At 35.9% G+C, this 27,021-nt stretch overlaps 1 protein-coding gene across 19 annotated transcripts in view; it reads right to left on the bottom strand.

Annotated features, from left to right (window-relative positions):
* The window catches only part of LOC144964478 (uncharacterized), a 65,529-nt gene extending 38,721 nt beyond the window's left edge, over positions 1-26,808 (bottom strand). For 8 of the 19 annotated variants that reach the window (XM_078898836.1, XM_078898831.1, XM_078898834.1 and 5 more), the window contains exons 1-3: positions 26,675-26,800; positions 24,192-24,937; positions 20,599-20,814 (exon numbers count right to left, since the gene is read on the bottom strand). In XM_078898836.1, coding sequence (XP_078754962.1) covers positions 20,599-20,814; positions 24,192-24,903 — 928 coding nt within the window. In that variant the 5' untranslated portion in view covers positions 24,904-24,937; positions 26,675-26,800. The other 11 variants (XM_078898827.1, XM_078898840.1, XM_078898838.1 and 8 more) reach the window with 11 other exon arrangements.
* Between the last annotated feature and the right edge of the window lie 213 nt (positions 26,809-27,021).

Raw genomic sequence — 27,021 nt, 5'->3', positions numbered from 1 at the left:
AATATCAGCGCCAATAAAAAAGAAGAAAATAGTATAGTCAAAAAATTCTAGAATTACACTGGGAAGCGCACGAGATAAGATAAAGAGGAATGGTTTAAATAGGGAACAGGAGTAGATTCCAAGAGCATACTATCAGTGTACTTAGTCTGGGATCACCTAAAAATCTCATCCAGACATAAGCACAGGATCCCACTAATAAAAGGAATACACTTTAATGTTTACAAACCATTATATTTTCAACACAAAACAAAAATTAACAATACACGACATGATTTACAACGGGGGAAAAATCCCACACAACTATTAACTTTATATTTGACCGTTTTCCTCTCAGCCAAGACTCCGGCAAGGGCCAAGGCAAACCGAGTAATCACATTACGAGACAAAGATAAAAAGAAAATCAGAAAAAAAAAATATGGGGATAAAAGTTGTGTTGTTTTTTAAGGGTTTTACGGCGCTTGCAACACATTACAGTCATATCAGCGCAAGTAAAAAGGAAGAAAATTGGATACGTAGTAAAAAGTTCTAAAATAACAATTAGCCAAGAAAAAGTAAGACAAAGGGGAATTGGTTCAAATAGAGAAAAGATATAGATTCCAAGAGAATTCTATTTTGAAATCACCTAAAAGTCTCATCCTGACACAAGCACGTGTCCCCACTAAGAGGAATAGAGTCAAATGTTTACAAATCATATATATGTAAATAAAACAATGCAGTGCATAACAGGAAGATGATTTATAAGACAAATTATCTCCCAAAGCTCAACTAAATATGACTCGTTTCCCTCCCAGGTAGGGTATCCGGCCAGGGCCAGGACAAAACCAAGTAATCTCATTCCAAGACAAAGACAGAAAGCATGTTGGAAAACAGATATAGGGGGAAAAAAGACAGCAAGTGATCTCCTGCCCACCAGAATAATAACATGCATAGCCGAGGATATGTTGAAAAAGTCAAGACAGAATATAAGGTTACAGGGTGCTTAAAAAGTCGGAGCAGCCACTCCAGCCACACCATTGTACAAAAGAGTCAAACAATAAATACCATACGAATGACACGATAAAACGATACATTTTGGAATTTACCTTTATTCCGTCTAGCCGTGATAGGCTATAAAAAATTTTTTTTTTTCATTATTCTTTCATTGAAAAAAAATAAAAATTATGTGGCATTCAATAAAACGAGCATTTGTAAATGTGGAAACAATATGAATATCCATAACGATCAATGTAAAAGGTCACATATCATAAAAAATATTCCACATAGCAGTTTTTAAAAAAACCAAAACAATAAGAGAACACACACACACCCGCACAAACACACGAATAAAACCACTAGTGCCAAACACTAAAGGTCACTGGCACAAATAAATAAATACTTTATAGTTGATAGTAATATAACATTATCGTGGCCAAATTCAACGAGTAACATCAACAACCAGAAAATCAACCTTACATCTCTTCTGAACTAACACACCCAAATCTTTCATCCATTCTCTGTACAAAAAACTTTTCAATATGTTAAAACCTCACTCATAAGCAATCACAAAATCAATTGTTTTGTTTTTTTTTTAAAGGGTTTTACGGCGCTTGCGACATATTTAAGGTCACCTCAGCGCCACTAAAAAAGGAAGAAAATGGGATAGTCAAACATTTTTAGATTTATAATATAAAGAGCACACAAGGAAAGTAAGACAAAAGGGAATAGCACAAATAGTGAACAGATGTAGATTCCAAAAACACACTATCAGTGTACTTGAGATCACCTAAAAGTCTCATCCAGACACAAGCACACGATCCCAATAAGAGGAACTCGCTCAAATGCTTACACTATTCATTCAAACAACATATATTACACAATACATAACAGAAAGATGATTTACAACCAGAAAAAAACTATCATCTCCCAAAACTAAAACAATACATTTGACTGTTTCCCTCCCCGCCAAGGACCCTGTCCAGGGAAAGGACAAACCAAGCAATCTCATTCCAAGACAACAACCTGATAGGAAGTTGGAAAAACATATAGGGGTATAGAAGACACAGTAAGCGACCTTCCTGCTCACTATGGGAGGCCAAGAACCCCACCCAGCACAAAATCAATTATACATCTATTTCAAACACATCAAGAGTTCATGTTCAAATCCCTCGTCCATTCCCTATATATACAATACATAATCTACATTCATATGAGACCACAAACACAATGTTTTACTTTCATTTAACTCGATCCAATCCCAAAACAAAGTATACAACAAGTCTTAAAGACTCTAGGATACACATGACCCATAAAGGAGGCTGTGACAACAAAAGGTTGTTTACGCAATATTTCCACATTAACAGACATCATAGGTAATTCAAAGAATTATAGATATGATGTAGAGTTCGTCACCATCTCTGAGTTAAGAGATGTAAATTAATAAAAATTGAGAGACACCGCACGAAAAAATAATAAAAGAAAAACTTTCTAACACTTTGAGAAACTATACTAATTTGGTCTAATTGGACAACCTGTTTTTTGGGGGGTTTTTTCTTTTGAGTTTAGTGGGTTTTTTTTATTTTTTATTTTTTTTTTTAAAAAAACTTTCTGGAGTTCACCCTCATGGAAAAAGCGAACAAATCCCTCAGCTCAGATCTAATTAAATTCTTACTTCTTTTCCCCCCAAAAGAACTTAAGACCAACGACAAATTTTAGAGACAAGAGACAAAACGTTGCGAAAACAACATTTGGTCAAACCTACAAATCGAAAATTATATAGGAAAAAGTCAAACAATTCGATAAAATAGTCAAAATTTTGTGCTTATAATGTCTGCATCAGTTTTTGGCAAACAAGACGATGCTTCTCCAATCTGACAAATGACCTCAACCGCACACCACAGGCTTTGCACTGCGCCTTTTCCCCTATGTCGTGTTTATTTCTCATATGGACTTGCAAGTTATCTTTGCGCCTAAAGCTAACATAACAGATTGGACAAGCTAAAGGGACACAACCACCACCACCACCACTTGATTGAGATGTCTGTCTACCAGTCAATCCTGCTATGGGGGGTAGCATGGGCTGATTCAAGCTTCCAATTCCAACATCATAACTGTAATACGAGTCTGGAATGCCATGCAAAGAACACAACAAAAATAGAGCATTCGTGAACTGAATATGACTAGAAAAAAAGGCCTGGAAGATAAATTAACCAAGAATATTAACACCAATCTGCCTTTAGAGCTCTCTAAGAGCACGCTTTTGGATCGTATGGAAACGAAATGATGGGCTTCAGGTCTAGAGGAAATGGTGTCGGGGACAACGTGGGGTTTAAAAACGACGGAGACTCAGAATCTATATTTAATTCAATTTTGCAGTCTGCAAGAGAAGCCGCTATTTTTTTCGGACACGTCAGTTGATGCTGATATACTTGAGGTTTGTACTTGAATCCTTTCCCACAGAATCTACAAGCTACTTTGTTCCCTATCCCATGCATACCGCGGAGGTGTTCTGCCAAAGCATCATATCTGCTGAGAACCTTTGAGCACACTCCGCACGTCAAGTGACGCTTTCCATTGCATTCTTTCTTGTGAGCGTTTAACTGTAAAGTGTTAATAAATGAGAGATCACACTTTTTACACACTTTACTATGGTTTAACTTAGGTAAATGCAAGGGACGAAACCAGGACCTCTTACGATGACCAAGCCACTTTCCTGAAGTACCTTGAGCGACTGAGAAAAGACAATAGATATCATTCATTAGATATGTTTCACAAAAAGACTTTCAATTCAGCAAAATCTCATTGAAAGAGGGCCCAGGTGGTGATTGCCAGATAACCTATGTGTTATGGAGTTGTTTTTTTACCCCCATTTAAACCCCTTGTAACTGGCAACCATTACAAATTCATATTGAAAACACCAGTTCCGTGCTTAGTCCTCAAATGCACTTTCAACACATCTTGTCGATAAAAAACTTTATCACAAAACATACATTTAATATCAAAATTCCCTTCACACGCTTTACGATGTCGTGAAAGATTACCAGGATAAGAGAAAGACTGGTTGCATTTAGAACATGTGTATCTTTTGGGCAAAAAATGAGACAATGGGTATCGTGAATGGTAGAAAGAGCTGTATAGAAGAGGACCTTTGTCAATCGGAGATCTTTGGTTTTTAGACAACTTGTCAACACTCTGCGAAGCCAAGGGTGAAGATTGGTGCTGCTTTAACAAGGAGCTGATGAACACTGGGAAGAATATTGTGAGGCTTCATTTTAGACATTTAGTCATTTACAAGAGAGTACAAAAAGGCAATCTAATATAAATAGGCAAACTGCTGGCAAGTCGTAAAATCAGAAGTTCTATAACCGAATAACTCAATTTGAGCCCATGTAAAGACTTCCAGGATAAGACATGAAAACTATTTTTACGTCACTTAAAACCTAGCACAAACATAGACTACCAACCAATAATAGTAAATCTAAACCATAAAAAGTTCACCACATCATTACATCTGCTCAAGTTTTAACGTGACATTCGTTCCTTCATGAGGACCATCGGGGGGCCCAACTCCTTGAAATAAACACTTTTTAGCATGTTTCTGCAGCTCCCCTCTGTGAGCACTTGACCAATGGCAATATTTGCAACTAAAAGGTTTTACTTTAAGATGAACGGAGTTGACATGCCCTTCACAGTCACGTTTCACCACAAATGATTTCCAGCAATATTGACATTGAAACCGCTTAGCTCTATCTGCCCATTTTGAGCGACCTCGCTTGTCCATAATGTCCTCCTCTTTCACAGTCGTTGCGCCCATCTTACACAAACTGATGGCCAAATCCTCATGAGAGTCAAGGGTGTTCAGTTGAAGAACCATTTGATTGGTAACTAAAAATGATTAGAGAAAGTAATGAGTTCTTGTATTACAATAAATAGTGGGCGAGATTAGACCAAGGCTGGCAAGACTAAACCAATTCATTAACATTCTAATCCTCTACCCTTTCTGTCCGATAGCATTGATCATAAGAAAGACCCTGTTAATCTCCTAATTGTATTAGAAAATGACCCCCACCCCCACCCCTTTATATTTTAAAAATAAAATACAAAGTAGAGCTGGATTCATTTCCATTTTAAAAACCATGAACCCGACTCCAGATGACAAGAAAAATAATTTCTGACCAAATCATACTGACATATTGGCTTCCAAATAAAACTGGGTACAATTTTTTTCATGATGTTTCCAATTTTTATAATTACAGAAATTCGACTGACAGTTTGAGCACTGGTACGGCTTCTCTTTTGAGTGAGCTGCATTGATATGTCCAAACAAGTCTCTGCGCACAACAAAAGATTTTCCGCAATAATCACAGTGGAAATTTCTTGGCCTTTGACTCCATTTCACATACTTTACAAAAGCAGGTCTCCGAGGTCTATAATCATATGAATAGGGGTCCAATTCTGGAGAGATAGGGGAACAAAGAGGGGGGGAAAAGACAACCTTAGAGCCTGACATATATCATTGTCTTCTTTCCAAAAAATGGAACAGAAAGTCATGAGGGAGAAAATGAAGAAAAATGAGACGGCCATCATATCCCCACCCCACCCTAAATGAACATGGAACAATTATGTCAACCTTTTCAAGCAAACATTGACATGTCTCCTCCAGGTATCGTATCTCGGAAATGCAATGGGACAGGAAGTACACTGATAAGGTTTCAATTTCAAGTGTACACTATTTGTGTGGCCAATCAAATCACGTTTTACAACAAAAGATTTGTCACAATGACGACATTGAAAGTTTCGTGCCCTTTCAGTCCATTTTTGTGGGACCGGTAAACGAATCTGATGTCCTCCAGACAATCCACTCTGGTGCCACATCCTCAATTCAGCCTCTGCAACAAGATGATTTATGTAATGGTCATTGTCTTTAGACACAGAAAATTATATTATCTTTAAAAGAGGCTAGCTTACAGTCAGACCCCCCCTTGAGTATTATATCAGCATAACCTAGCCATATTGGACAAACGATCTTTGAGAAGTCATTGCCATATGATCAATCGAAATTATTAAATGAAAAAATATGTTAAAATTCATGAATATGTTAATATTAAAATATTCATTCATATTTTGGCTCTCTTTTGATGCCCATTGTGCAAATCAATAAGGGTGGTGGCTCAGGAAAAATCGATCCAAGTTTTGTACTTTTTGTTTCAAATCTTGAATATTTTCTAAAAACTGCATACCTTGCTTCTGGTTTACTATTATTATGAGTGAATAAATACTGCAATGAAAATCTGAGATCCACAAAACGGGGGGGGGGGGGGGGGGGGGGGGGGGGGGACGCGGAACAATATATATTGAGAAATAAGTTTTTTAAAAGTACCATATTTACAAAACCAGTGTAGAGAAGAAAAAGCAAGGCATTGATGATGTTGAAAAACGGACTTACACTGATTTTTCCGCATCACTAAAAATGTAAAAAAAACACAACCCAAACCGCTTACATGACTAAAAAACTGCACCATACCCACATCAAAATCAGATACAGAAATAAAGGGAGAGGGAAATAAAATAGATGAAGCTATAAAACAGCAGCCCGAAAAGCCAATACCTCGCTGTCAGTGTCGGAATATAGCCATTTTTATGTTGGTATCAAAATGCCCAGCATAGCAAAAAGCAAATAACTACTCAAATACAAAGCACCTGATCTGAACAAACTGCCCAGGTTTCTGTTCTTTTTAGGGGTTTTAAGGCCCTTGCCTTGAAGAGACTTTTAGGTCATATCAGCACTAGTAAATAGTAAATGAAAGATGATGTGGGAAACATTCTAGATCTCATAGTTTAAAGCACTAAACAAAACAAACAAAAAATGTAAAACAAAGGGGATTCATTCAAATAGATACACTCACTCAGATGTATACAAATTAAGATGTATTCAAAACAAAACGATAATGGTACATAACAGAAAGATGATTTACAAGGGAAAAAGTCATCTCTCAAAATAGCATTGGTCTAAACGTTTCTCAGAACACTCTTATCAGAAATCAAATGGGAGTAATACTCCCCTATTAATGACAATACTGGTAAAATATATCACCATTAACATGGGTCAAATTTGGGAACGATCACTTCGCCTGAAAGTTTTGAATGCTGTTTGTTGTTTGTTTTGTTTTTAAGGGTTTTACGGCACTTGCAACACATTTAGGTTATATCAGCGCCAGTAAATAGGAAGAAAATGGGATAGTAAAAAGTTATAGAATTACACCCAAGAAAAAGTAAGACATAGGGGAACTGGGAACAAATAGGGATCAGATGTAGATTCCAAGAGCATACCACCAATGTACTTAGTTTGAAATCACCTATAAGTCTCATCCGGACACAAGCACAAAATCCAACAAAGAGGAATACACTCAAATGCTTACATTATACATAATACAAAAATAACAAATATAATAATACATAACGGAGAGATGATTTACAAGGAAAAAAATACCATCTCCCAAAACAATAACTATGCATTTGACTGTTGCCCTCCCAGCCAGGACTCCAGCTAGGGACAGAACAAAGAGAGAAAGCATGTTGGAAAACAGACATAAGGGGATAGAAGACACAGCATGTACCTCCCTGCCCACTATGGGAGGTCAGGATCCCCACCCAGAAGTTTTGAATGCCATACAGACAAAAAACCCTGAAACAATCCAGCTCCCCACCAAGCTCGTATCAAACAAAACTATGTAACTTAATATTCCCTTATTACTGACCAGGTCCTATAAAACGAAAACTGAACCCAAAGCTATAAAGTGTACTATAAATAATACTCTATGCTTACTAAGCAGTCTTAAAACATAGAAAACATGACTATAAATATGTGAAAACTGGCATAAAAAGAAGAGATGCTGCACATGGAATGTCGGTAGTAGTAGTAGTAGTGGTAAAAGCAGTAGTAAAAGTAGCAGTAGTAGTAGTAGTAGTAGTAGTAGTAGTAGTAGTAGTAGTAGTAGTAGTAGTAGTAGTAGTAGTAGTAGTAGTAGTAGTAGTAGCAGCAGCAGCAGCAGCAGCAGCAAAATGTTGGTCGGTGGTACAGTAGTAAATAAGTGATGATGAGGTAATGGTGGCAGATGCGCGGATGAACTATCAACTCAAAGTAACACAGTTCTGCCCTATGCTGGCAAACTTTAACCCATATATCAATTGACACAATAAAAGAGAAGAGAATATTAAAGAACTACCAAATATGGTTAATGCCCACACAACCAAACAAAATAAAATTAATGAAAGTTACCTATTTACATGGAAATAATGGAAATTTGAGACATATGAATACATTCATTCAACTGCCTCCCTCTCGGTTAAGGATCCCTGACACCCATCTGTGAGATTTGACATTCATGAGTGCCCTGAGTCGTCGATCCCAGTATATTGCACATAAAATTAACTAATCAATAGCTCCAACAAGAAAAATATTTCATATTATATAATATTTAGTATGTATGGAAAGGCAGAGGGAGTGCGTAGTACTCTAAATGTTAACCCTCCATCATTCAAATAAATTGTTATTAAAAAAAATATAGCAAAGCAAATATGTGAGCGCGCCTGAGAAAATCAGTTGATTGGTGTTCATTTTCGATTTGAATTGTTTTGCGTTTTCTGAAAACCCAAGCAATTTAATCTGAATTAGAAGCAACTAGAGATATTTCATAAAGTCATGGCCAAATGCATGGATGCCAGTAGGTTGGGCCATGAAAGCCTCAAATCCAAAAAAGCCTGAAACTTATTTTTGAAAAGTGACCTGTTGTCTCAAGACAGTTTTATGTCATGGTGATCTGGATGCTGGGAATAAATTAAAATCGATTTTAAAAAGCCGGAAATCTGGATTAAACCAGAAATCTTCCAACCATGAAAATGTGTGGGTAAAGGCGTGAAAACCTGGTTTTGAGAAAATCACTTCCAAAGTTTACAAGAGATGAAAATATGCTTCCGCGATGACGAGAGACCTATGCGCACAACGAACATGACGTTCTCTCTCTAATAACTTTTCCACCGGTGACGTCACAGACTATGAGTGACGTCCAATCAAGGGACGCTACTTTTCCGCTAATCTCATTCCCTATATCCTTTAAGTTGATGTATAATAAGTATAACACATAAGGTTTTCTCGGAAAACAAGGTCCTTCCACACTGTCTTAACTGGTCATTACATTGGGTGATTTTCCTACATTTTTGACTCATTCATTAAAAATCAATACAAAATATTTAGGAGTAGAATTCAATCAAAATATTTCAGCAGTACAAAGAAAATGTTCGAGTTAACAACTTCTGACAGGAAATCATTTTCCATAAAAAATTTATTTATTGACCAAAATTAGCATTAACACCATTTGAAGTTTTTCACCAAGCAACTATTTTGTCAGGCACACACACACAAATAGATTCCTTTGCTGCGAGCAGGGAAATCTAATTCAGACATTGGTGAGCAAAACTAAATTTCCCACTTCACTTTTCCTCCCACATAATGTCTCAGCCTAATATCAATATCCCATTCCCATTAATAACCCGATAAAGCTGTCAGCCTTGAGCTAGGTTATTAGTCAATGACTTCTCCTATACGAGTTTCCAGAGTAATTATTCAATACCAGTTAACTGGAAGGTCATGAGATTATAAAAGATCAGGCATTTTACAGAACCCGAGAAAAAAAAGTCAATAAAAAGGGAAAAGGGGGGAGAGCAATTGAAAGAGAAGAAGTACATAAGAATAATCTGCATGTATAGTATTGTCTGACTTAATCTAAAACCCAAATAAGACGCTCACAAGCCCTCCAAATGTTAACATTTTAGTGACTTAATGAAATCATACACTATTATACTATAATTTATAGTATAGCAAGATGATTTAAAATGAAAAATATCTCCTAAAACGATATAATAATATATCAATCTGCTTTTGTCCCCCTCTCAACATGACTTTTAAACAGGCCATGGGTGAGACCAAGTGGTCTTCCACCCTATACCCCCCCCCCCCCCCCCCCCACCCCCAAATCCATTCATACCAACACACACAAAATTGCTAATACAATCAACTACAAAAAAATCAATCTTCCTATAATTCTCATAAACCTGCTGGAGGTAGATATCTGACCACGGACTGACACCAACCTCATTGAAAATGTCTTTCTTCATCCGTTCATAAAGGAATGAGAATTTTGAAAACACATCCTTTTGTGCTGATACAAACTGGTCTCATAGGCAAATGATTTATCACACTTGGGGCAGGCATAAGGCTTGACATTTAGATGGAAAGAATTCCTATGACCGTTCAAATGTCTTCTGGATGGAAACATTTTACCGCATTCTTGACACTCGACCGTTTTAGGAGGACGTCTAGGTTGTGATGATTCAAGGCTCACTTGTCGATAAGGCCAAACTATCAGAAATGAAGAAGGGAATAAATTTTTAAAAATACACAACTGTAAACGAGACGACACTACTCCTTTTCCAAACGTCAAGAGAAATCAAGATGGATTCCGGTTAAATTGAAAAGGGCAAGATCGAGCATGATATTGCATATTATTCTTGTACGGAAAAGCCTTATTGCAAAATTTACATTTGTACGGTTTAATATTGAAATGCAGAGAGTTCATATGGCCAATCATAATTCGACGGCTAGAGAACATTTTCGGACAGAAATCACACATGATCCTTTTTTTCTTGTCCCCCGACGATTGGAAGCCAGACGGTGTTATCCAGGTAGGTCCTTGCCAAGGAGAGACAACTGAATGTGATAATAAAACAAATCAACAATAAATATGACTATTGGAATTACAACCAGGGCTGACAATGATGACCACTCGGAATTTGTTTATAAGAATTGTTTATCAGGGTTCCAGGCACATCCAAATAATGGCATCTGTAGAATACATATGCCAGTCATATATAATTATCACCTCCTGCTTGAAAGACGATAGTAAGTGGAATAATGGGATTCTAATCAGGCGATTTCAAGTGTATAGTTAAATGCTGCAAATTACCCGTACAACCTTAGTAATTCTGCTTCCTCCAGCTTTTACAAAGAAAACAAAGACTATGATATTGTAATGGTGATGACTTTCCCATATTAACCGTCGGATTCAACTTCTTTCTCTGATTTTACCACCACAGTGTCATCCCCGGCACTAATATCATTAAGCTTTAAGTCTTCTCCTGAACAAATTTGTGTAATATGTGCACTATTTAAATGACGAATCAGTCCCTTTTTATAAACAAACGATTTGGTACAAGCAAAACACTCGTATGGCTTTAAATGAAAATGTCGACTGTTAATATGTCCTTCATATTCTCTTTTGGCAGTAAAAACTCTACTGCAGAATTCACACACGAGAGGACCTGCCTTATCACGACTAGAAAACTTTCTCTTCGAATCTAATGACCCTGTGCAGAAAAAAAAAGAAACAAATTAAATATTTCACCATACGCACAGTGACTTGGATACTTTTACACTATCAGGAAACAGATTAGACTCTGACCAAAGAACATGGGCTGGCATCTTGTGTTACCAGAAATGTTCACACTGACAACTCAGTCAAAATATTTCTTCTGGACATGTGGCAAGAAGACGAAAATGTTAACTGCATAACACAAAAATTACCATGTCAATGACAGAGGAAAACAACATCTTTTCCTAATGGGCAGAAACCAAGATAAATACTGATAACGAGCACAATTCCACGCCAAAAATCTAATGTCAACTTGACTCCCCCTTTTAAAAATTTAAAAAATGCCCTTTCAACTACAACACCCTTATATTCACGATCAACAAATTTTGTAGAAAAAAAAACATTCCCTATCTTGTACAAGAACCAAAGCATGGAGAGTGACAGTTTTAGACAGAAAATAAAGATTTCTACATCAGCAACAAATACAACAAACACCCACACCCAGGCCACACACACACACACAAATTGGCCAAATTTGAAACGAAATAATTCACTGATTTAAAAAAACAAAACAAAAAATAATAACCAGATAGTAAGACTAACCTTTCGCCTCAATTGATAAAGGAAATCAATGGTCATTCTACAAAGATAAAAAGAAACAACAATTGTCTCCTCCAATAAAAAGATTTACTATCCAAAGATAGTATGGTTTATTCGTTTATGCGTGTCCAAACTTCTCTTGTAAGCAAAAGCCTTGTCACATAATGGGCATTTGTACGGTCTTTTATTGAAATGATTTGAAAATATATGTCCCTCATAATCACACTTGGCAACAATCCGTTTGTCACAAAATTCACATATGTAGAAACCCCATTTGTTAAAATAACGCAATCTGGGTTTTCCTGATAAGTCCATCTGTGAACCACTCTGTTCATGCCTACTCTTTGAGATTTTGTCTCCTGAAAACAAACAAACACAAGGTCCAACTTTTACAGGAGGAAAGAAGTAATATAACCAAATAAAAAACTCAACAATATATGACTTTATGCACCATACGCATATGCCATTTTACAGTTTTTTCATAGGCAAAATTCCGAAAGCAAATATTACAATGATATGGCTTTTTTCTCAGGTGGCGTGTATTGACATGTCCCTCTAAGTCCTGCTTTGCCACAAAATATTTACTACAAAATTCACACATGAAACCTTTACAACGGCTTAGTGATTCAGCTGAAGCTTTATCAGGTCCTCCCATGCCAGACTTGGTTCTCAGTGAGTTTAACTCATGGATAAATTTTAGCGAATCTGCAAGAGAGGGGAGGGGGAGGAAATGCTCAATTTACCTTTAAGGTTTTAAAAAGACAACACACACACACACACACACTATACAAACACATTAGATCACATGTCACCTGTAAACTAGTCCGAACACTCAATACAAAATCCATCACAACTTTTGACACAATGAAACCAATGTGATGCCATGGCTTCATGAAAAATTTGTTTGGTAGTACTGGGACAGGCTTTCCACTCCAAAGATATGAGCAATTCACATTGCAAATATAGTACTTGCCCATGACAAAAACACAACACAAAATTTCCAAATTTTTTTTTTAATAAGAGAGAACTTGTTGACAAACATTCTGTATAGAAATGTAAAAAGAGTGACACCCCCCCCCCCCCCCCCTCCTATCCCCAAATGCTATAAATATACAGAGCGCGTCAATATAAACTGGCCAGAGATTAACAGCTCATAGTGTTGTAACCTGTTACACTTTAAAAATTGCTTGGTTCGTAAAGGTATCTGATGCAACATGCATTTCAGTGCACACTGCATATCTTTCTTAGGTAGAAATATGATGTAATGCAGAAAAACGTGAACACATCTTAATCTGAATTTTAAAAAGCCTTCTTACTCATCTGGTGTCCATTTACAAGCTATATTTTAATCATGTCTAGCCTGTCAGACAGTCAGAAACCAACTTGTTGGGATGCATGCTGCTGGTAATCCATTGTTAGGAACTACTGCTATTCCAAATCCAGCATCAATATAACTGGCCTGTAAATGCTCATTTTTCAAAAAGTCTGAAAATTTACGATATGATGATCATTTGACAAACCTAGGAAGAGGAGTGATGTCACATGTATTTTTTTTCTTTTTCCGGACATGTTCAACGAGTGTCAGCCGCTCTCAGTGAACTTTCTCTGTGTCTGAAAGTACTTATATGACTTGGGTACATTTGGTGCAGGGCCATATAGCGACTCCTCTATTCTAACCACTATACGCCTGAAACACAGCTGGGACTGTCTGGATTTACTTCAATTCCTTACTAAGAGCTTTGTGATAGGAGGTCTCGCCATGTCGAGTCAAACAGGATTTGCCTTTACCTCCGTCATTCAACCGCAGTTTGCAACTCATGAAGCAAATCAAACCAAGCTCTGGGATTTTTCAAATGAAATCAGACAAAAAGTTGCCGAGCAAATCTCTCTCTTCCAGCCAAGAGACGCCTTCGTGAAAGAAAAAAAGAAGAGACGGCTTCGTGAAAAAAAAAAAAAAAAAAAAAAAAAAAACAATAAACATTGAGGCGCTTCGTGGACAAATGTGTCACCATGACTAAAAGTAGTAAACTTATGGGCTATTTAATCACTGGCCAGTTTAAATTGATGCTCAGAATAGTGAAGCAGAACAATGGTAATAATAGCAATAACAATAAAAAGGAAGAAATGACACCGCAAAAAAAAAAAGAACATGGTAATAGAACAAAATCAAAAGTTTCACAACAGAAAATTTATTAAAACCTCGAAAAATTTGTTCTCCTTAAAGCAATTCTTCAATCACTTCCTTCTTCAGTTGTATGAAAGGAATATGCAAAAATTATGTTGTGTGTGTGTGTGACACTTATTCAAACATTAAGAGAAATAACGGTACAAAGTTCAATATCTTAAAATACCACAGTCAAAATGTCATGAGTATTGTAATTTCAACCAGCCCTTGCATTTCAAACTGTGTCTTTTCAAAGTTTTGAGATACGAAAAGGAAAGGCTGCAGCACTCGCAGACAAAAGGTTTGATATTCAAATGCTGACTATTTATGTGTCCTTCACAATCAGATCTGTTGAAGAAATATTTCCCACAGTAGCTACATTGATGTTGAGATCGACGTAATTCTGGGTAAGTATAGCTGTCGTTTTCCACACAAGCTGTAAGATGGAAATTTTGAAAGCATCCCTATAAAAAAAAACTCTGAAAACCATAACTTCAACTAAAACAAGAGCACTGTCACTCATCAAAGTGAATCACTGCACTAAGACTACTTAATCTGTTGATACATGTACGTCTATGACGACTTAAATTTGTGGCATAGGCAAAAGATTTTTCACATGTCTCACAGTGAAATGGCTTTTTATTCATGTGAGTGTTCAAATGGCCGACATATTGATGTTTGGAGCTGAAGCTTTTCAAGCAAAACTGACAGACATGGGGTTTGTATTTTTCAAAGGAATACGCATCACTGACTAGCAGATAACTACCGTCACCTTGCAGCGATTTCAAGCTCCCATCATCGAAATGTGCTGCAGAATAAGACAAGACACAGGGGTTATTGTTCGAGCCAGTCATGAAGACAGGGCCTTGACCTAGCTCTACATGGTACACTCACAAGTTTCTGTTACCCAGAAAATTACGTATTGGGACAATCATTCCGTCGTTAAAAAAAAAAGCCTATTGAAACAGTTTAACAATCACAACAATGGCTGGTAGTACATAATCGAAAAGTTTCTATTTAATAAAATCCAACTGACTCAGTCAAACGCAACATTACCGATTTCATTCCAAAATTGAAAAAAAAAGAGAGAGAGAGAGAGAGAGAGAGAGACAGAGAGAGGGAGACAGACAGAGAGAGAGAGAGAAAAACATGATTACTCAGCAAACTATGTCCCACACGTGCCTGGAATTTTTAACCAGGACTTGCTCGAGGATCTTGGATTGTACTAAAATCGCAATGGTAAATCTATACCAACACATCACAGTTGTCTAGAGCTAAATATCAATATGGACTAAGTAATATTCACAAGAAAGTCCAATCCTTGTTAGTAAGAGGATTAAAAATAAACCAGCAAAATCCCAGAATCTGAATTTATCAATCAAATTAGGATGAAACTGATACCATAAATTCCAAATAAGCTCCTTATATTTCCTGTCTGTATTCAAGCTGCCATTAATGTCTTCCGTCCAATCCCGAAACCACTCCACCAAATTTATTGAAAAATGCAATTGGGAAAAACATTGTGAACTTCTGAGTTTACCACCTGCCAGCCCAGGCCCTCTCCAAAAACTATAAATAATAAATCATTTGTGGATGGAGGAGACATGTCAATGAAATTCCAAATGTTACAAGAGGAACTAGTACAAAACATCGATTCAATTTGGTTGAAATGATTGTTTGCACGTTATTTATATCAATAATCTTTATATATGTATGTATATGTTAGAAACAAAAAGGCTGCCAAGCAATAAAATGTCTCATTCATTCACAAAGGACAATAAGTTAAGCTAAGAAAAGATATTTTAAAAGAGCAAATTAAAAAAACAAACGTTAAATAAAGAATTCTTAAAAGATGTCAACTTATCGCATAAATTAGGCCTGTCTACTTACAATATTGAAAACTTGCAATTTATATGGGAAAAATAATAAATAGCAGTCAGTACAACTAGCATGACAAAATACTAATGTTTTCTCAGAAGGATTGAATGCTTCAGTCGTTAATATAGTTTTGTAAATAGAGCCAAACACTCGTAGTTCTATCAAATTGCCATAGTAGTTTTAGCAGTAGTAGACAGGCCTGCATTAATATATAAAAAGTGTCATTTTCAACAACAACAAAAAAAATCACTGCTCTCTGAGGTTACCACTTTAACATCACAACAATAAAAGGGTAACTTTAAAGTCATTTCGACTTTATAAAAAGGGGGAAGATATCTTCATCTGACAGTAACAGTGCATGACAGAAAAGAAAGCTTCCTCAGCAGCAATGACTTTTTTCCTTCTTAAGCCAATAAGAAATGAACAGAATCAGACCATACCAGCCCAGCCCAAATGAAGCTTTAGGTTTTAACTTACTTTCTTTTGAGATCTTTAACTCCCCTCCCCTCCCCCCCACAAAAAAAAACAAAAAACAAAACAAACTTACCCTGATGAGAGAGAGAGAGAGAGAGAGAGAGAGAGAGAGAGAGAGAGAGAGAGAGAGAGAGAGAGAGAGAGAGAGAGAGAGAGAGAGAGAGAGAGAGAGAGAGAGAGAGAGAGAGAGAGGGAGGGAGAGAGAGAGAAAATAAGAGATAAAAATTATAACCCACAACTTAGTATGAACCCATGTGCAAAACATCTTTACATTATGACTGATTCATCTGACCTTGAAACTGTTCATATCTAAAATCACAATGTATTAATAATTTTTTGAACAAAATCAGTTGTGATTAGAGGCCAAAACAAATATTATAAGGTAGGAGTGTTGAGAAGATTTTCTCCCACAAGATTAAATGGTCCAGCCTACTTAATAGTTTGTAGACTACAAATGAGGACTTTAACCAAATTTGAAGGGGTATCAATTTTTACACACGCATGCAATAGATTGGGTCTCTTGTCTTATTGAGACAATGTATATCATTACCTTTATGTGGATTTTATTTACTATTACTTATTGTCGTATTTTGTTAAGAGTTTGCAATAAAGCATGGCTTACTCTTTTAACTTTTCCCATTTAATCTGTTTTATAGCTTGGGGTCTGTAAATATAATCATAAATTGTCTGATTAAAAAGTACCTATATGATATTTTTCAGATTTTGTTCTTTTGTGATTATTTTCATATTATGGGCCCTGTTTAACATTATCCATATTTGTTTGATCATGTGTTTTCTAGAGCCGACTTGTGGGGAAAAAAAGGGAAAAGTTTGAATAAAAAGTGTACAAATTAAAATACAACCCTGCACCCACTTTTAACATTGGATACTGGGAATAAATTAAATTTTTAGAGAGGGACAAACTTCAGAACTTTTTATAACATTTATACCAAATCAAACACCATTTGAAAACCCAAAGGTAGAGGAGACAACATGGGAAAATTAACTCTTAACCCAAAGATTTTACTTAACAAAATTTCAAGACAACAAAACTGCTCAGTACTATTAGAAAATTGCTCTTCCTAATCATACTGAATAACATCAAACCCCATTAGTTAAAAATTATTTGTCATAGTCGAAATGGATTCAGGATGGAGAGAAGTACTGTAGATATTGGTTAGACCGACAAAGGGCTTGCTGCCAAATCCCTACTTTAAAAAATCAAAAATATACATCATGGGAATAGATAAGTCTGCCGCCTTCGATGCCATCAATCGCAAATCCTTCTTACAGATTGTGGAGGGAATAGTTCTAGGAGGATGAAGTTAAATTAATCTGATTCCTGATAAGTGAAACCTGGATAATGGCCAAAATAACCAGTGCCTCAGAAGATAAATCATTTCTTATCAACATCGAAATACCACAAGGGGAGAGTTTAGACATGTTTCATTTGTCATTTACAAGTCATAGTTTGAAAACTCCCCGTGGAAATTGCAAATACTTACACGACATTTACTTTATTGGCTTCAAACAAGTCAATGTAAAAGGCGTCTGAGAAGTTTTTAAAGAACTTGAACTGACAACATAGATGTGACATTACGGTCAAGGAAGGAAACCAAATAAATGATTACATATATGGATTAGAAAAAATATAAATGAACATTAAAATCAAACCATAAACAACCTTTGTAAAATCAGTGCTATGTACAACTGCAAAACAAGGGCACTGGCCAGAACCGAAGAAAGATTCAACAGATTCCACAGAAAACAACTTAAGTGGAAGGAGTTGACACAGAGGATTAGAGAGGCAGCCAAGGCATCCCCATCGGATAAGGAAACGAGAGGCTTTTTAAGTCAGTAACTCAGACTAAAATAAAACACCAATGCAAGAAATGTTAACTGATGAAATACAATTAGAATGTAATAAAAACCAACTTCAATTATAAGAACAACAGAATTAAAACAAATTAAAACATTTAAACATTGTGATTCAACTCTGATCTCCCCCACCCCTTTCACAACTTCAGAAAAATAAGCTATTTAAGCATTTGACAGCCCTGACTTCCCTGTGCTTGTTGCAATACTTTTAGCAAAAGAATACCAAAAGAGCATGCGTCATATGCGATGCATTCAATTAAATTTTTTAAAACAATTGTTTTTATGAAAATAACTATAATACTAAGATTGATTTGGTATGTGTGTTGTGTTTAGAAAATATTAAGACTAATTCAAATTGGGTATTGGTATTCAATTGAGTGATCCAACTACATAATATTCACAAAACCTACAAATGTTGCATCAAAGTTTATTTCACTTATTGTGATACAATCACAGCCAGCCATTGTCTAAAGGTGAATGGGTAGTGCAATTGGTGACAGCCAAACACAACTATTGTTCTTCTTTCCCCCGTGCTAAGACTTATTTCCTCCCTTTTCAAAATGTCAGTCACTTTGAATTGACTTTAAGCTGAAAGCCCAAAGTTGGAAATTGAATTCAAGCAAGATGGCTTCTTCTGCACTGCACTTTTTGAAAATCTTTGCATCATTTGTCAAGAAAAATTGGATTTCTGACTGAATAATAAATAAATAGTAGTGTATGAAAAGAAGTAAATATTGTTGTTAAAAAGGAAGGGTCCCATTCAATTAACGGGTGTTGACATTCTTCCAGTTCTCATCCCATCTCCCAATCTATTCAAAATACTTCACCTTGTTGTTCGGTTTGTTTTTTTAAATTAATGATAGAGCGGTCGACCATTTTTTATATAGAATGCGCCAAATTTTGTTATATAATAAGCTGCCTAAGTTTTGATCTTAAAAGTATTTTACAAAGATTTTTTATTAAGATTGAAAAAAAAAAAGAGAATATATAAATATAATAAGGAACATTTTGAGATCAAACCCTCCCTTGGGCTAATACAACATATTTTGATAATTCATATTCTACTCTTTTTATGAAACTGCTACATTAGTTTCTATCCAATTTTTAAAAAAATTGACACAACTGATTTTGCTCGCAATAAAAAAATTAAAAAGCAATCATCATAAAACAGTGAAAGGTTCGAAGAAAAAATAATAGCAACATCATATCATTTGGTGGCAATTTACAACACTGAGAAAAGTTCCATCAATCTTTTTATGAAAGCAAAAATAAGCAACACTATCTGATTCCAAATAACATCAACAATAATTTCTAGATTAGATAAACTACTTATTTGAGCCCTGTAAGAACAAAACGAGACCACAAATAAAAAGAAGAGCCAATAAATTTTTTTTTTTTTTTAAGTCCAAAAAAAACAATTTTAAAATTAAAATCCCTCCTCCCAATCCCATCACAAAAAATTCAATCTGTCACAAAAAATATGCAATGATTACTCATGCAATATGATCCTTGAAAACTGATGACAACTAATAAATAAAATACAAGACTCAGAAAAATCAGCCAAATTAAACCACCACCACCCTTTCATGTGAGAACCAGCAATTATACTACATTGGCTGAAAATACCCAACCCCAACATCCAAACAGAAAATCAAGATTTCAAGTCTTGCTCTTATTTATTTTAATCTTAAAAACTCTAAGATCATCATTCTGAATTACTAAGCTTTGTTTTCAATCAGCAGTACAGATCCCAAAGCATTACTAGTTTTAAACGTCACAGTTTTTTATCATAAAATCCTGGAGCAAATAAATTTATCTAAAAATCTCGCCTACATCAACAACAGTACCTAAGCATTGAATTAGGAACAACGACAACAGGTTTAACACAGTTTGGACACCTGACATAAACATTCAACAGGACCATTTTAGAATCCCCAAAAAACGGGAAAGCGGGAATGGCACAGAGAGCCAGAGGGATACCCCTATACATGGAAATGACAGGAAAGAGTAGACAAAGTCAGGAATAAATGGAGATCTGCTATCAATTGTCTTGTAATGAACTGACCCACAGGTGGCGTTAAAAGCAAGAAGTTCTACAAATTTCCCTGAAAAAATTAAAATAAGCCCAACCAACTAATGTACCAATATAATGATAGGATGTTGCAGTTATTTTTTCTGTAAAAGAATTAAAGTTGCACCAACCTGATTGATCAGCTCCAGCTCCTCCATCACTCCCTTCCATTTGTGAGGACATCATACTATTATCATACATGCTATTATCAGATCCGGCACCACCGTAACTTAATCTTGAATTTTGCTGACCATATGACTGACCCGACGGTGAGTCAGTGTATGACTGATTTGAAGGATACATTGACGAAAAGGAATCGCCCAAGCCACCTCCTCCTCCTCCATCCTCTGAAAAGAAATGTCATCAATGAAAGTGTAGATGAGTAGAGTATGAATTCATGAGAGATCAACAAAAGTCACAAAGATTTCTTCTTTCTTTTTTTAAAATAGGTACTTTGGTAAAAGTCCATTTGGCCCTCCAGCAGGGAGCTGATAAATGGCCTAGTGGCTGTGACCCGATTTTTTGGACTTTTGAGTGATGGGTCTCAGAAAAAATTCCATAGATTTAATTTAATGTTTATGGATGGATTTGATGATTTAAGTCTTATTTTCTTCAGGAGGAATTACTCTATCGTTTGGTGTAGTTTATTTTAAAATCAATGACAATTTAGTATATCTTTTGATTGTGGATAAAATAGGGTATAATTTAGCTTTGTATAATTAAAAAACGAGAAATTGGTAAATCAAAATTTCATGATGGCACGTTGGGTTAACATCTTAACTTTTAAATAAAATCAAATTCAGGGCAAAGCTGAATACCGCATCCATGAAATTCGTTCCAGCAACATCCTTACTCAAAATCTTAACGGCCATTTTAGGCCAGTTTTGAAATCCAAATGGTGGTTACTACCGGAAATGCGAGGTTTCCAGGTCACAAAGTACGTTAGTAAATAACAAAGGCAAATAGAAGACCATTTTTCGGTCTTTAAACTAACATAACTTTTCTTCTGCTAATCTGATTTTCACAATTTTGGTATCATTAGAATCGTGTTGAAAAGCACTTTATAATGATATAGGTTTCATTGAGCTCAACCCAATTTGAATTTTTTTACCAAAGTACCTATTTAAAATAATAAATCTTGCTATAAATATATGAACACTGAATATCACAATATTTAGATATACATTCCACTTTGGGATTTGGAGTTGGAAAAAAATTATCTTCAGCTCCGCAATGGTAGCCTCTGGGATGAGTAAATTAGCATGGGAATGCAAATTTATTATTTCACCTGCAGGACTTAACAGCAATAGGCTTTTATTTAATAATTTAACCTGTATTTGTGTGCAAGCACCAGCTATCTTGTTCATAAACTCTCCCCATTTTCATTCTATCCCTCTCCTGCACTCTCCACTTATCCTGTTTGTAATATCATATGTTGATTGTGAACAACACAGAACTATTAGCCTAATGAGCCACCTCACAAAAATTCTTTTGAAGATAATTTTACTAAGAATAAGAAATAAAATACGACCTGAAATTGGGGAGATGCAATTTGGTTTTGTTGAGGACAAGGGTACCAGAAATGGAATATTCACATTATCAATGCTGATGGAAAGATGTATTGAAGTAAATAAAGATCTGTATATGTGTTTCATCGACTATTCAAAAGCCTTTGATAAAGTACAACACGAAAAACTATTCAAAATTCTATCATCCTTGGACATTGATGGTAAAGATTTAAGAATATTACGGAATTTGTACTGGGAACAAGAAGCAGCAATGCGTGTTGACAACGAACTAAGCAGTTTTACACCTATTAGAAGAGGAGTTAGGCAGGGGTGTGTTTTGTCTCCAGATTTATTCAACCTCTATAGTGAAATGATATTAAGAGATATCGAACATAAGAAGGGGGTGTGTATTGGAGGAAAGAATGTAACAAATCTGAGGTATGCAGATGATACGGTTCTACTGGCAGAATCTGAACATGAACTACAAGAATTACTGGATGTTGTAGTCAGGAGTAGTGAAAATATGGGACTGGAACTGAATATATCTAAAACAGAATGTATGACGGTATCTAAAAATAATAACCCACCAGCCTGTGTAATAACAAGCAGAGGACAAACAATACAACAAGTTGAATGTTTCAAATATTTAGGCTTCAATGTAACATCCAATGGAAAATCAGATTGTGAAATAAAGAAAAGAATAGGTATGGCGAAGAATGCATTCAACCAGCTGCATACAATTATGAAAAACAGGAATATTAGCATGAAAACAAAAATCAAAGTCCTGGATTGCTATGTACTGTCTGTGCTGCTATATGGTTGTGAGAGCTGGACCATAAACAAGACCATGGTTAAAAGACTGGAGGCAGTGGAAATGTGGTTTTACAGAAGAATGATGAGGGTGTCATGGATGGAAAGGAAAAGAAATGAAGAAATTTTAGAAATGGCAAACAGAAAAAGATCACTGATAACAAAAATCATCAAACGCCAAATGGAATTTTTAGGACACATTATCCGCCACCCTGGTTTGGAAATACTCGCCTTGACTGGAAAGATGAATGGAAAAAGAATAAGAGGAAGACAAAGAATAACGTATTTGAAAGGGATAAGAACTTGGACAGATGAAGCTGAGAAAGGTGGCGCTGCTTTAATAGAATTGGCAAGAGATAGATCAGCTTGGCGGAAGATGACCTCCGACGTCTGCTTCAGATATGGAACTACATGAGATGAGAATATCATATGCTTAAACCCGTTTACATTTAAATGACTTTCATAGCAGCCAACCTTTCAAAGAACTAAACCGGGACACCATATCGTCCACAACTGTCATGAACAAAATACGACAGAATATTGGGACTAATGATAACCTTTAATCTAGACTTAGACATATACTCTCTATTTGTTTGTTCCTTGTTATAAAGTACTCGTCAAAAATATCAAAATCCCTATAGGATGATAGACAATTGCAAAGTATTTTCCACCAGATCTATCAGACCCAGCTACTCAATCACTGCTAGGTGGACAGGGGGTCAAAAAATATCTCAACTGCACCCGGGATCTATCTCAGCCCCTTTGCTTGTGAACCAAGTGCTCTACCAACTGAGCTATTGGGACCCCCACTAATTATCCAAAAGCGATACGATCTTTGGCTTCTGTAATTATCAACAGTCAGACCAATAAAAAAGATAAATGATTTTGTTAGAAGATACAAGGAAAATGTGCTTTCACCTTCCTTTACTTGTTGGCAAAGAAGGGTAATAAATAAATATTAACTTTTCCTTATTATTGTTCAACTGTATTGATTTTACTAAGGTCACATTAACAATCAGTTTCTATTCTAAAAAATTATTGTCTAAAAAAACAGATTTAGTATAAGTAAAACTGAAGAATGTTATAAAATAATCTTTACATGAGATTGGGCTATATTCCACTCATTCATGAGTCATATCACTTCACATGTGCCAATCTGCGTGTGATACTAATTGTCATAATATCACCAAATCCACATTGTATAAAATACACAAGCAAAAATCCATTGAACATTGTGAGCCTTACGGTTAAAAAATAAATTGTGTAACTATTCATGAGTCAAGTCGAAAACATGTTGGCAAAATGTTATGATTCTATAATGAAAATAAAAATAAATAAAATGTTGCACACATCTTTTCATAATACATACTAACATATAAATTAGAAAGATAAAATGAAAATCATACCGTCTGCTTGAGTACTTGCAAACTCTTCTTTAACAAAAGTGACATCTGTGTCCATGGAAGGTTTAATATCTCTTTCTTCAGAATTTCCAGAATTAGAATTGTCCATAACAGGATGATAACCAGGGTCAAATAACTGGGAGGAGTTTGATTGAGGAAGACTGGATGAGCTTTGGTGAGGATGGCCTCTCAGAGGATCAGAGGAATTGATGGATGACGGAGTATTTCCAAGACCGAGCTGCTCCTGCGATGAATCGGTTCTGCCTTTTTTGGAGCTAGATCCACCACCTTTGGAATGAGGAGAAAATGGTCGTTTTCCTAGACCAGGCGACGAAGATTGGAAATTTCTCGTAGAGTTTCGAGGAATTGTACCAATGTTGGTACTTTTTGGTTCTACTTGATTGCTACTGTCATCAATTTCCACAACATTTTCTACTGTCTCTGACTGATCACCACCCCTACCCTTTTTGCTATTAGGTTTGGGTTTTTCAGCAGGCTGTGCATGAAAACTGTTACTAATGAAAGTAACACTATTTTCATCTGTCTTACAAACTTTCTCATTCAATATATAGTCAATTTTCTTCCCCGTATCAACACTTAGATAAATATGTCCTATCACTTCAACACCGTTATCAAATTCAACATAACCATTACATAAAGATTGCAAAAATTTTGCTAAAGAGGAGATAAACTTGGATGACGAGTCGTAATCCATTTTGCTGGCTTATAACTTGTAGTTTCAATGATCTCTGTTGAGAAGAAATAAAAGATGATATTCAATTAAAAATTGTTGGCATGAATAATAAAATGAAAAATATTAATAACAATGATAAATTAAGATGGTTTCTTTCTTTCTTCCATTTCCTTCTTTCTCTCTCACTCATTCCTTTTAACTTTTAGTTTTAGCCACGGACTGTGCCAGTTCGTAAATCGTCAGCTATCTACTGTTAACTGCCACAGAGTGATGTCAATTAATATTTACTCTCATGTCCTCTACTTCTCAGATTTGAAATAAAATACCCTTTATTCATCCCCAAGGGAAAATTGTCTTTAGGGTCTATTCCAAGGGAAGACTGGAATATCCCAGACGTCAGCCGCAGAGCAGCATCACAAAATGAGCTAGGGTGAGGTGACTTGCTCAAGGCCACACAGCGCAGCGGCCGGTGATTGAACTCTGCACCAATCAGGTACGAAGCAAAGACTACCACCAAGCCATGCTGCCCTTTTCTCTCTCTCATTTCCTCTTTTTGCCTCGGACCGTGCCAGTTGATAAATCGTCAACACTCGACAGTCAAAGAATATGAAGTGAAAGTGATATGTTAATAATAATATTAGTGGTACTCTCATTTTTTCTTCTCTATCTCTGTCCCTGTTTCATTTACTAATTTTCTCCTTTTCCTCTCTATTTCCTCTTTTTGTCACGGACCTTGCTGGTAAATCGTCTACCAGCTATTTACGATTAAATGCCAAGGATTGATATTGTTGCACAAATGTTTTACGTGTCCCTGTGTGCAGTATAATTTCCTTTAAAAGAAAGGAAATCCTACTTTTTTTTAAAATCTAGGACTTGACACGGATCAGTCACTTCGACCTCTTGGATTTTCCGTCCATTGGTCCACTGAGTCCAAAAACAGTAATTTTTGTTTTGATATTTTAAATCGTCTTATAAAAATTAAAAACAAACGCAAGCGAGTGTAGACTAGGTCCCTTCCACACTGATTGACAAAGAATGAATGATTAGAAGAAAGAGATGAGATTCCTATGCATATAAATCGAGGAATCAGGGCTTGACCTGAATTACTATTACTATTACTGAAATCATCGCATGCAGCTGAAGAGTTCCAATTTGACACCTTGGCAATTTGATGAACTACCAAGACCAAGGACTCACTCCATGACAAATGACGCTTTACTTTATTATTTTTTTACCATCAACTTCATCAACCTCACTTTTTTAGGACAAAAACCTCGTATTTTCATTACATTTTCATACCTTAACGCTTCCCGACTAAAATTTTCACAAAAAAAAAAAAAAATCATAAATAACCCTGGAACCGTTTGTCCTAGAGAAACAAATAAAAAGAAGGTAGATGTCAAATTTTGTTTTTTTTTCAACTGGAATCCACCTGACGGACTGGGTCAATTTGATTTGAATTTGAAAATTTTATCAAAGAAACGAAGTGCCTAAATATCGATAACTGGAACCGTTTGTCGTAGATAAACAGACAAGGCATCAAATTATGTTTCAATTCTCATCCGTCTGCCGATACTGAATCAAATTAGCCTATATAATTTTGAAAATTGTATTGTATCAGTGTCGACGATTGCCTATCATCATCCCCAGACCAGCCTCTGCCTCTGCTGACCGTGCCGTGTACCCGCGTCTGAGGTTAGTTGTGGTCAAGAGTGGCAACGGGAATAAATGCAACGTCTCCAGAGAGAACAATCTCAATGAGACCATTAATCAAAAGTTAGATAACACTTACAGCAGTATTTATGTTGTAGCATTTGGGAGTTTAAAAAATGAAAGAAAAAAAACCCCATCAAAATTGCGCTGAGGTCCTCGGTTTTCGCTCTTTGTCACTAACAACTTCCGGCGATCGAAAAGTATCGTTGCATTGAGTACTAATCTTCCCTTTCTGATAATCGAACATTTAATTTGGACTGAAGAAAACAAGACTCAAAGTCAAAGACGCTTTCGAATTACCCAGTAGATTTTTTACCTATCAAAACGCGGAATTTGTGACACACCCTCAATCCCACTCGGACAAATAATATAGCTGGCTGTTTACAAACTATAGAATGATAGAAATTTACATTATTCTGCCCTTTG

This window comes from Berghia stephanieae, chromosome 2, assembly GCF_034508935.2.
Source record: "Berghia stephanieae isolate SIO BIC M18660-M18661 chromosome 2, UCSD_Bste_1.3, whole genome shotgun sequence".
Taxonomy (NCBI): Eukaryota; Metazoa; Mollusca; class Gastropoda; order Nudibranchia; family Aeolidiidae; genus Berghia; species Berghia stephanieae.
Note: the sequence above shows the minus strand (reverse complement) of the source record. Positions and strands in the feature narration are given on the sequence as shown.